General features: G+C 43.7%; 2 protein-coding genes across 2 annotated transcripts in view; both read left to right on the forward strand.

The window, feature by feature from the left end:
- LOC308314747 (tetraspanin-18B-like) overlaps positions 1 to 7085 on the forward strand; it is an 87956-nt gene extending 80871 nt beyond the window's left edge. Inside the window, exons 5-9 of the mRNA XM_080762415.1 lie at positions 30 to 104; positions 787 to 885; positions 1053 to 1202; positions 2511 to 2594; positions 4606 to 7085. Of these exons, the coding sequence (XP_080618541.1) occupies positions 30 to 104; positions 787 to 885; positions 1053 to 1202; positions 2511 to 2594; positions 4606 to 4653 (456 nt within the window). The 3' untranslated portion in view covers positions 4654 to 7085. The remainder of the gene's footprint in view (positions 1 to 29; positions 105 to 786; positions 886 to 1052; positions 1203 to 2510; positions 2595 to 4605) is intronic.
- Positions 6107 to 11407, forward strand: LOC308313888 (putative cysteine--tRNA ligase, mitochondrial; the record flags this gene model as incomplete). The annotated part of the gene is made up of 2 exons (XM_080761214.1): positions 6107 to 6187; positions 9728 to 11407. The coding sequence occupies 2 exons, from the start codon at positions 6107 to 6109 to the stop codon at positions 11405 to 11407; spliced, it is 1761 nt and encodes a 586-aa protein (XP_080617340.1).
- Positions 11408 to 12512: the final 1105 nt, after the last annotated feature.

A 12512-nucleotide genomic window follows, 5' to 3' on the forward strand; every position in this document is an offset into this window, starting at 1 on the left:
GTTCATCTTGGTCTCTCTCTCTCTTGTAGTTCTTTATGCTCATCCTGTTCATCTTCCTGGCTGAACTCGCCGCGGCAATCCTCGCCTTCCTCTTCCGGGAACACGTAAGTCTGACCACACCCCCCTCTGACCCAGCTTGACCAATCGGCTCCTCGTGACCACATAAAGAAAGTGTTGTTATATGTGGAAAAACAACAATATATATTTTTTTAATTTTAATTGGTTGATTGTAGCTGACAAGAGATACTAATCTTAACTGTCATTGGCTGGCTGTATTCTCAAATCAAAATGTCTAATCTGTGTTTGGTTGACGGATGACTAGGGATTATTTTAATCTAATATGCGATTGGTTGATAACAACCTGGGAGAATTCTAATCTAACGTGTGATTGGCTGATAATAATAACCTGGGGGGTATTCTAATCTAACGTGTGATTGGCTGACAGCTGACCAGGGGGTATTCTAATCTAATCTGTGATTGGCTGACAGCTGACCAGGGAGTAGTCTAATCTTAATGTGTGAAAAAGAGAAAAAAGAGGAACTAACCAGGTGCTCAATGGAGATAGCAGAATGTGATAATGGTGATAAAAAAGGTGCTCACATGGATCAAAAACGGGATCTAGACATAGATCAATTCTTGCCCTGATGAAGACCTGTTAGGTCGAAACATGTTGGCAGTTGCCTTTTTAATTGAATAAAGGCGTTCCTCATTTTTTTAACATTGTGTGCCCGGATCTTTTTTTCTCTCTCTCTTTTTTATCTAATCTAATGTGTGATTGGTTGACAGCTGACCAGGCAGTACTTCACCAAGGAGCTGAAGAGACATTATCAAGGATACAACGAATCTGACGTGTTTACATCCACCTGGAACGCTGTCATGACAACCGTAAGATGTTCTATAGATCTGCACACGCACGCACACAGTCACTCACACACACACACACACACACACACACACACACACACACACACACGTGCACACACACACACACGCACGCAAAATAGTGAAATATTGTAGCTATTATTTATCCTCTCTATCTCTCCTCTCCTCAGTTTGACTGCTGTGGAGTCAACAGTCCCGAGGACTTTAAGGACAGTCTCTTCAGACACCTCAACCAGAACGAGCTCCTCCCCGCGGCCTGCTGTCACCGTGCCAACGGAGAGCTGGCCAACCAGTGCTTATCAGGAAATATGATGTTCAAGGTAAGGTGTAAGCCCCCCCCCTGCCATAATGAGTGCAGCAGACAGTAAAAAGGTGACGGTTGGGTGACACTCTCAGTTTGACGTGCGGGGGGGACTCTGGCTGACTCCATGGCTGATTAGTGCATCTCCACGTCCAGCTGTCTCGTGTGTGTGTGTGTGTGTGTGTGTGTGTTACACCTGGCGTTTCTATTCAGCCTTCTTAAACAACTGTCCGTCTGTCTGTCGTCAATAAAATATAACTGTGAGGAACCGACCCGACTGTCTTCCCAGCATACGGTGCTTTAGATAGATTGTGCATTACATTCACCCATTCGTACACACATTCATGCACCGATATGACCAGGCGAGGCACCAACCTGCCACCATCGGGAGCAATTGAAGGTTTCAGCATCTTCATGCTCAAGGACACTTCGACACGGGGAGAGCCTGGGTTTGAACTTGGGAACACCCAGGCCTTTCCCATCCGGCCACTCTACCCCTGAGCCACCGCCACCCCATAATGTCTGAATGAAATAAATCGTCTTAATATAGACATACTACTACTATAGCAGCATCTGGACGTGTGTGCTTCTCCATGAAGGGCTAGCATGAGACCAATGCCATTCGGTCGAAGCTTTACGTCATCTGGTGGCCGGAACCGAGGACTGGAACCTAGTTTTTTTGTGGCTTTCGCCTTTATTTTGTTATGTAGGGACAGACAGTAGGCTGACGGGAAATGGGGAGAGAGATGGGGGTGCCTGGACCGCTGAGCCACGGCCCAGGCCTGGAACCTAGTTTAAAATTGGTTTAAAATGTATACAATCATTTTGTTTCTTACTACTCGTAGTGTGACCACCAGCGAGAATAAACGAATTGATTTGCATTATGTTGGGGGGAACTAAAACTGCAACGCCAACTGGAACTGGACACCACCGGAACCACAATGTTGTTTGTTTGTTTGTTTGTCTAAACCGGATCACATGGCTGTAGCAGGCTTTCCTTGTCTGGTGAAGCGAGGGTTAAATGAAGGGCAGTTCAGACCAGTTCCACCTGACCTGGGGGAAAGATGTCTTCACAGTTGGTTCTATTGTGTGCATGAAAACATACACGCCCTCTTTTTGGTTTTGTGGTCGTTTCTGACATTCCTTTTTTTTCCTCTGTAGTGATTGTGGTGTTATTGTAGGAACCTGTTATCTTCCCCCCCCCCCCCCCCCTCTATCTATGTTATTATCTTGTGTTGCCCTGTTTTATTGTTAAAACAGCCCAAAGGACATATATATACTGTATGTATAGACAGACAGACAGAATAATTAAATATTGTTCCCACAGGGTTGCTACTCTGCGGTGGTGGATTACTTTGAGCTCTACATCTACGTGGCCGGAGCTCTGGCCATCGTGGTGCTGACTATAGAGGTGCGTATGAGCCCATCCACATGTTCTACAGATCTAATGGGGGGGTACATTAACGTGTCAAAAATGCATATTTTAACTCAAAACATTGCGGTGTTGGAGCCTATTGAGGTACACAAACCCATCCAAATGGTTTGTTAGATCCACACCTATGATAGAGGTATGTGAACATGTTGAAACATGTCTACTTCTTATCGTCATCATCAAGTAGCATGAGTGCAAGTAAGGGGGTTGCGCTTTGTTTGGTAGAACAATGTCTCCATCTAGTGGTGAGACTTGGTGTTACAGAACACCACTTTTGTTTAGACAGGTGAAAGTGTAAGAAAATGGTGAATAATATCTTTGGTTGAACCATTTTCCATTGAACCCAAATTATTTCCCGGGGTCCCCAGATGATTAGCATAATGTGCAACTTTGTTTTCTCACTCAACAGTAAACAAACCAATCAACATGCAGTATAAGTGCATACAGCGTATTTGCACATTTCTAAAGTTACAATTGAATGGCTTTTAAGACCTTTTTTAAGACCAAATTGTCAAATGTTAAGTAAGAAAGAGGCAAACATTGTGAAAATAGACGATCTACAAGCTTGTAGTTTGTAGCTGGAATGCCTACAATTACGGTTGTACCGATCCGATCATGTGATCGGAAATCGGGGCTGATCGCCTCATTTTCAAATGATCGGATTCGGATCGGGAGAAAAAAACCCTGATCGGCATATCCCTAGTATCAATATTATTATCCATGTCATGATATTAGACTGGACATTTGACTGTGATTTTGGATATTGTACTATTGTGATATGGCGTAAGGTGTTCAATGAAAGTCTCATCTGGAAAAATCCGAATTGGAAAATTGGAACGGGAGCAAAAGAAACACGATCAGGACATACCAAATTCCTACAATTCCATGTACAGTAGGCCTACATGTCGGGGTAATGTGTCCCCAGTTCAAAGTTTATTAGCGGGGGTCTGAAAGGCTTGGGAACCCTTGCTTTAGACTGCCAAAAGATGGAATGTATTACACTTTTTACATCAATACTGTAGCCTCCTCTGTGATAAACTTATCATATCGTCTTTGTCCGGTGGAAACCTCATATGTCCGAAAATGTTACTTGTCAGGATTCAAAATGAAAAAAATATCAAAAGTGGCAGATCTACAAGCTCAGAATGTGTTGCTTTTACTTGCTTTTGTGTGATGCTGTGCAGGGACGGATTAACCCCCGCGAGGGCCCCTGGGCCGGTAATTGTTGCAGGGCCCCCATAGGGCGACATTTTTGTGTTTTTTTTTCATCTTTTTGACCTAGATTTAACAAAATCAATGGCCAATGAAGGGCCCCAGGAGCCCTTTTCAGGTCGTCAAACCCAGTACCGTGAAGTCCAATTTCCCTGAAGGGCCCCTGAGAGCCAAGGGACCCTTGGCCACGGCCCCAATGGCTAATTTGTCCCTGATGCTGTGTGATCAAGTATAGGGCATTAAAAACTGTTAAAATACGGAGATAAGAGGTTTCTGCCACACAGTGACGATAAGGATAAATCGGATTCTATTATGTTTGTATCTGCCGTACGTGGGGGGGACAGAGCATTCGCCTTTGCTGCCCCAACCCTGTGGAATGCCCTCCCTAAGGCACTCAGAGATGCCCCCACCCTTCAAACCTTCAAATCCACCCTCAAAACCCACCTCTTCAAAATTGCCTTCCCTAGCTAACCCTTTTCACTGTCTTTTAATGTTCTTTAGCTTTTAGTGTTATTTTTCCTTTTCTATTAAAGTTGTTTTTAATTTGTTGTTACCTCTGTAAAGCCCCCCCATGTAAAGCGTCTTTGGGTACTCAGAAAAGCGCTATATAAGTTTGAGATATTATTATTATTGATACATTCATGGTCTCTCTCCACAGCTGTTATAATAATAACACATTCATGGTCTCTCTCTACAGCTGTTATAATAATAACACATTAATGGTCTCTCTCCACAGCTGTTATAATAATAATAACACATTCATGGTCTCTCTCCACAGCTGTTCGCCATGGTCTTCGCCATGTGTTTGTTCAGAGGCATCCAGTAGGAGGCGATTTGGACTTTTCTTTTCTTTACTTTTTTTAAGGGAATTCAGGAGCAAAAAAAAACAGAAGAAGAAAACACTTGTAAATTACTTGCTCTCTTTTTATATCGGCTGAACGGTGAAAAATCAACGAGAAAAAAAACAATACAAACTGTACTTCACAGCTGGACTTCTGAAGTGCAAAGACAAAAAAAACATCGGCACACACTTTGAGTTGAACGTGTTTTTAAAAACATAAACATGCACTTTGAAGTTGAACGTGTTTTTTAAAACATAAACACGCACTTTGAAGTTGAACGTGTTTTTAAAAACAAACGCACTGAGTTGAACGTGTGCATTGCTTCTCGACAAGAACTGATCTACGAGCTGTCAGTTTTTTTTTATTCGTATGTTTTAATTTTGCATGTTTTGTTTTTAGTTTCCAGGTGAGCTTGTAGATCACATATTGTTGGCAAGCTATGCCTGCCGTGCTACATTAGTGAGTGTAAATTAGGCATAAGAGATGGTGTGAGTTGATGTAAAATGAAAAAATTGTGCCAAATGGAGTGAGAGTTACAAAACGTAACTACAATTCTATGATTTTTTTTGTAATATTCTATGAAACTAGTCTCTCCAGCCAGACAACTTATTCCCTCATAGTGTGTTACTACACCCCCTGCTGCATAGCGTCTGTAACTACACCTCCTGAAAGTCCAGAATGGACAGACGCTGTCATCTGTTCACCATTTTAATTCAAGATGATGTATTTCAAAATATATCTTGGAATTTCCATTTATGCTAAGCATCTAGCTACGAATATAGGCTTTGACTAATTTGGGACAAGCTTAGCCGACTGCAAAGACTAAGCGGAAACGAACGGGGGGAGATGAGACGAGCGCGCCGTTTCTTAGCATTTTCAGTGCTATTAAATGGCCGCATGTATAACGACTGTAACATAAAACATGTAACGACTGCATGACGGACGCATTTTGAACTGTTTGAATCAACAGTTTGGCTCCAGAGACTAAGGGAATGTGTCCACCTGGAGGTTTTTTTTTTTTTTCTTACATGCTTGCTGAGAGCTGAAATATTTTCAGACGAGCGCCGTGGCGTTTTCAGCCGGGAAAGAAAACAATAACTCCCCGCTGGACACGGACCCTACGTGGAGTAGTTATGAACGTAACGATGGTTCTATGAATTCTTTGTGATCGCTAGAGACGGTGGATGTTTGTTTGGTCACTGATCTAATAAGCAACAATCTCTGGTAGTCGGAAAGAATTACACGTGGAAGCAGATCAAAGCTTGGACCAGGTGAGGTCTAAACCGGACCAGTTTTATTTTTTAGACCAGGTGTAAATGGTGTAAATTAAAGCCGCATTCACACTGGCAGCTACAAACATAATACAAAGCTATAGAAAGCGCAGCCTATATCTGTCACTGTTGAAGTCTTGATCAAAGCGCTTGTTGGTAGTCGAGCATGCGTCAGACCAGCGAGAGAAATATAACGGAAGATATCAAGCCCGGGGTTGAAAAGAACACAGAACTGACTTGTGTGATGGTGAGTCGAATGGGTTAAACGAACACTTGGTGTGGTTTAGTAGCAGCAGTTGGAGCCAGCTCAACTTGGATTGTAGCTTTGTGTCTTCATGTCGCCGGCTTCCATTGAAAATTAATGGTAGCCTGTAGCTTTGCATCTTCAATTCAATTCAATTCAATTTTATTATAGTGTCAAATCACAACAAGTTGTCTCAAGACACTTTACAACCAACAAAGATCCACCCAGAGCAAGCAATATTGCGACAGGAATGGTAGCCTGTAGCTTTGTAGCTGGCAGTGTGAGCACAACATAACGCGTGTGAATCGGACCAGGTGTAGAGGGGATTAAAGGGTGCGGCAGCATGAGGACCGCCTGACGCCTGGACAGAAAAGGCACTGCACTGACTTTTGGATGAAGAATATTTATACTGAAAAAAAATGATTTATTGCGTTGTCATGCATGGAATATAATGAAACGAACGTTTTATTATATTGTCATAAATGTATAACGTAATAAAACTTAAATGTATTATTGCTTTGAACTGTATGAAAAAAGTGTTTTTTGTTTGTGAAACTTTGGCTGCCCCTCCCCCGTCCCGTCCCATACTGACATCATACCCCCCCCTGCCCACCTTTCTTTAATGCTGTATTATAAACGCTGTGTGTGTGTGTGTGTGTGTGTGTGTGTGTGTGTGTGTGTGTGTGTGTGTGTGCATAACATTCTAGTGTGAAGCGCGTGCGTGCGTGTGTGTCTGAAATTGAATTTTCTTTTTTCTATTGCTGTGGTTTATTGTGGTTCATCCGTCATGTAAACAACATGTGACTCTGTGGTTGTTAGCAGGTGGAATGTTTGTGTTTGACTTTGTAGTAGATTATTGAAAAGTTAAAGGACATAAAATGGCATTAAATCTAAATGCATATTCTCTTGTCTTTTTTCTCCCCCACATTGTTCTGGATATAGTGGTGCTAGCCACTCCATTATGCAACATTGTGTGTCTGTATGTGTGTGTGTCTGTCTGTCCGACTGGACGGCTGAAACACCTCGCAAATACTACTGGATGACACTGTTGATTAGCGTCACACACACACACACACACACACACACACACACACACACAGGAAGGAGTACAGTACAGTATGGAGTACTACAGTACAGTACGGAGTAAAACAGTACAGAGTAGTACAGTACAGACTAGTATAGTACAATACGGAACAGCACGGCACAGTACAGTACAGTACAGTACAGAACAGAACAATACAGAACAGTACAGTACAACACGGAACAGTACATTGCAGTAGTACAAGTACAGTACGAGTACAGCACCAGTCAGTTCATGGTGAATATCCTAATTGCGAACACAGTGAGCACTTACTATGAGACCTAGCAGATCATGTCTGTCTGTGTGTGTGTGTGTGTCTGTCCCACTATCCAAATATGGAGTGTGTTGCATCAGCAATCACTCAGCTCTATATATGGGCACAAAAGGGGCCAGGTCCACTCAACTCCATATATGGGCACAAAAGGGGCCAGGTCCACATATACAGTAACAGCGGGACAGACACACAGACAGACAGACAGACAGACATGATCTGCAGGGTCTCAGCTGCGTTCGCTTCCCGCGTTTGCGCGTCTTACTGGTCTACATCAGTGATACTCAACCTCAGGCCCACGGGCCACATCAGGCCCGCGGGACCATTATGACTGGCCCACCAATGAAAATCTAAAAAAAAGAAGAAAAAATAATCTGGAAAATGAAATAAAAATAAATAAATCTGAATGAAGTTATCTTTAATTACATTATTATAAGTATTAGAGTTGTACTGTTCTATTTTATTTGAATGATGAAACCCAGCTGCCATTAATAGTTGGAAATGGAAATGGAAATTGCGGAAATGGAAATTGCGGAAATTGCGGAAATGCGGAAATGGAAATTGCGGAAATTGCGGCAATGGTAATTGCGGAAATTGCGGAAATGGTGGAAATGGAAATTGCGGAAATTGCGGAAATGGTAATTGCGGAAATTGCTCTTCACTTATAGCTATCTATTTTCAGGTAGATTGTTTTATTTTACTCAGTCAGCCATATCACTACTCTTTTTTTTTTCATGAAAAAGGTCATAGCTGGGTAATCTATTTTCAGGCAAATTGTGTTTATTGTATTTTATTTTACTCAGCCATAACAATTTATTTTCTGTTAACCAACTTACTGGCTGGCAGGCAGGCAGACAGCTACTCATAGACAGGCAGACAGGCAGACAGCTACTCATGGAGAATTGGACAGGCAGGCAGTCAGACAGCTACTCATAGACAGGCAGACAGACAGCTACTCATGGAGAATTGGACAGGCAGGCAGACAGCTACTCATGGACAATTGGACAGGCAGGAAGGCAGACAGCTACTCATAGACAGACAGACAGCTACTCATGGACAATTGGACAGGCAGGAAGGCAGACAGCTACTCATAGACAGACAGACAGCTACTCATAGACAATTGGGCAGGCAGGCAGACAGCTACTCATAGACAGACAGACAGCTACTCATGGACAATTGGACAGGCAGGAAGGCAGACAGCTACTCATAGACAGGCAGACAGACAGCTACTCATGGACAATTAGGCAGGCAGGCAGACAGCTACTCATAGACAGGCAGACAGACAGCTACTCATGGACAATTAGGCAGGCAGGCAGACAGCTACTCAGACAGGCAGACAGACAGCTACTCATGGACAATTGGACAGGCAGGCAGGCAGGCAGACAGACAGACAGCTACTCATAGACAGGCAGGCAGACAGCTACTCATAGACAGGCAGACAGTAAGACAGCTACTCATTGACAGACAGACAAATAACTGCTCATGGACAGACAGACAGACAGGCAGGCAGGCAGGCAGGCAGGCAAAGAGCTACTCATGTTATGTTATTATGTTATTATAACAGCTACTCATGTTATGTTATTATGTTATAACAGCTACTCATGTTATGTGCAATAATTTGTGCAGTTATGGAAACAGCTCTTTGTGTTTATGCAAGAAAATGTAACACATTTATTTATTTACATATTGTGTGCATGCACATTGTACTTTGATACATTTTGCGAAAATAAAGCAATTGAAAGAGAGAAGTTATCAAGTATCATTAATGTCGTAATTTTATCTACTGGCCCCTGGCCCCTTGCCATTTTTGTAATGTGGCCCACAGGTAAATCTATTTGAGTATCCCTGGTCTACATAATACACGGGGTTGATTTGTTTGTGCCTGATGTCATGGCGACCTATTGAGGTTAGACACACTCCATGTATGGTCATAGTGACATGAGTGTGATGTCATGGTCCGACTCGCGTATTCCTAATCCTAACTTTCCGTGAAGCCACACAGTCTGTTTTAACCAATCAGAATGTCTGTAAGTAAGGTTGAATAAACATCATCTTTCAGTATTGGAGCACTTTTATATCTATGTCAAGACGTGGAATTGTCGCGTTCGGAGGGTAGATAGACGGTGAACGCCAAGAAACAATGTGGCCGATAGGCAGATTATCAGTGTGTATATTGCAAACAGTCTATCAGTTTTCAGTCGGAGTCCTTTGCAGATCGGGATGCACTGCAGGTGCTGCGTGTAAACAATGGCGTCCACACACTGGATTCGACACGGGTCTGAAGACCTACAACAGCCTCACCAAGCGGAAAGAACCACTCATACTGGCACGGGAAGGAGTGGCCACCTGGTACAGCTGTGGACCCACTGTTTATGACCACGCACATCTCGGCCACGCAAGCTCTTATGTCAGATTTGACATCCTGCAGAGGATACTGTCCAGGCTCTTTGGAATCACTGTGGTCCACGCCATGGCCATCACTGATATAGACGATAAGATCATCAACCGAAGTTCCGAGGAAAGTATATCGCCAACAACCCTCGCGTGGATGTACGAGGAGGAGTTCAAAAGGGATATGTTGTCATTGAACGTGCTTCCCCCTGCAGTGTACCTGAGAGTCACCGAGAAGGTTCCTCAGATCGTGGCGTTTATTGAGCGCATCATCGACAATGGACATGCCTATGTCGTTAAAAATGGGGACGTGTATTTTGACATCCAGTCCATTGGAGATCGTTATGGTACATTTGTGAGCGCCATTGAACCACAGCGTGAGCCAGGTGACACAGATAAACCAAGTGACACAGGTAAACGTGACGTGCGGGACTTTGCTCTGTGGAAGAGCTCCAAGCCACAGGAACCCTACTGGGAGTCTCCCTGGGGCAAAGGACGACCCGGCTGGCACATTGAATGCTCCACCGTCGCTAGCTCTGTGTTTGGGAGCCAGCTGGACATCCATTCAGGAGGCATCGACCTGGCCTTCCCCCACCACGAGAACGAGATCGCCCAGAGCGAGGCCTACCATCGGTGTGGGCAGTGGGGGAATTACTTCCTGCACTCCGGACACCTGCATTTAAAAGGCAGTGCTGAGAAAATGTCAAAGTCCTTGAGGAACTATATCACTATAAGGGATTTCCTTGAGTCCTATACTGCCAATGAATTCCGGATGTTTTGCCTCATGAGAAAGTACAGATCAGCCATAGACTACAGCGACGCCAGCATGAACGAGGCACAGTGCTCCCTGGAGACCGTGGTCAACTTCATCCACAGTGCCCAGGCCTACATGAGGGCTGAGCTTCCGTGTCCGCCGACACAAGAGGAACTTATGTGGGAGAGGTTGGCCGCAACCAAAACGAGTGTTCTCGCAGCCTTGGCGGACGATTTCGATACGCCGAGTGCCATTAATGCCGTTATGGATCTGGTTCACCACGGCAACTTCCAACTTCGACCCGTTGCGAAGCCTGAGGGGCCGCCGGTGCGAAGAAGCCCGGCTGTGTTTGGGGCCATTATCTCCTACGTCCAGGAACTCTTTGAGCAGCTCGGAATGGATCTGCGGAACAGAAGGGATCCGGGCAGCGTCGTGGGTTCCTCTGGGACCACCCTGAACAACGCCGTGGTGGAGCAGCTAGCCCGTTTCCGGGGCCGCGTGCGAGCCTTCGCCCTGACCCCCCAGGAGGTCAGTTCTACTGGAAGCACCGGACCCCCCCAAGCCTTGTACCCAGATAGGATTCCCCTTCTTAAAGCATGTGATACGCTGAGGAAGGACCTGGCACCTCTGGGCATTATTATACAGGACAGAGGAGGACCCAACTCTACTTGGGAAATATCACGGACATCAAGACAGCAGACCACCACAGAGAAAATCACAAGGTAGACCTTTTTTTTCCCATCTAGGATTTTACTTGGATCCCACCACCGCTGTTCCTCAGATTCTGTGGGAGTTGCATCAGTCCCTCGAATAATATCTCCCAGTGTGACGTGTCCTGCTTTGAAGGCAGCTAGGCCACCATAAATTCTATAGCAGCAACCTAAAATGTCTATTTTATAAAAACGAAACTAATATAGGCCTACGATGAATTGCACGTGTGCAATATCTTTATATCTGATATGATCATATGAATGTATATATAGGCCTATACGGGTCAATTTTATCACCATAGTTAGGGATGTCACAATCACATATTTTTGCCCCCGATCCGATTCCGATCATTTGATTTTGAATATCTGCCGATACTGTATGATGTGCGTATGATGTGCGTCTAATATGAATATTCTTGCTAAGGGTCTCTACAATGATTCAGTACCCAGTTGTATAATACATTGGGTCTAGCCCTATTAATTAGCTCGAATCTGTTAGATATTTGCATGGATCAATAAACATCTGCAATACATCTCATTACAGAACGTACAATTGTAATAAAAGTATAGGCTACATATTTGTAGCCAGGCCTACGTCACCAAGTTGCCAAGTAAAATGGTTAGCATACGCATCATGTATTTTAACAATGTAAATCATGAAATATTCTAATTTGTTGTTGTTCATTTTCAGTGTTGGGCAATTGCCAATTAGAGTAATATATTAATTACATAATCAGTGTTTTGGCAGCGTAATACCTTACTTTACTTGTTACTGGGTAAAGTAATAATATTACAGTAGTATATTACTAATAGTAGTAAGTAACAGGCAACACCAGGCCTGGAATTTCATCCTTTTAGGGGCAAGGCCACTTGGCCTTTAGTGTGGTCAACTTTTTTAGGGCACAAGGCCAAGTGGCAGGGCATGATCAAGGCCATCAATTAAAACAATGGTTTTAAGTCCCCGGTCATCATTATTTTAGCTTAAAGGTTAAGGATGATTATTTTTTTTCTTTATTTAAAGGCGAACATTGGTTCAGAACAGTGCTTCTTAAATAAATAATCACAATATAGGCTACTAGCATCTGTAGCATGAGGTCCCAGTGCAAAGACGAAAATCATAA

Source organism: Protomyctophum bolini (genome assembly GCF_963924005.1).
Source record: "Protomyctophum bolini genome assembly, chromosome: 4".
Classification (NCBI taxonomy): domain Eukaryota; kingdom Metazoa; phylum Chordata; class Actinopteri; order Myctophiformes; family Myctophidae; genus Protomyctophum; species Protomyctophum bolini.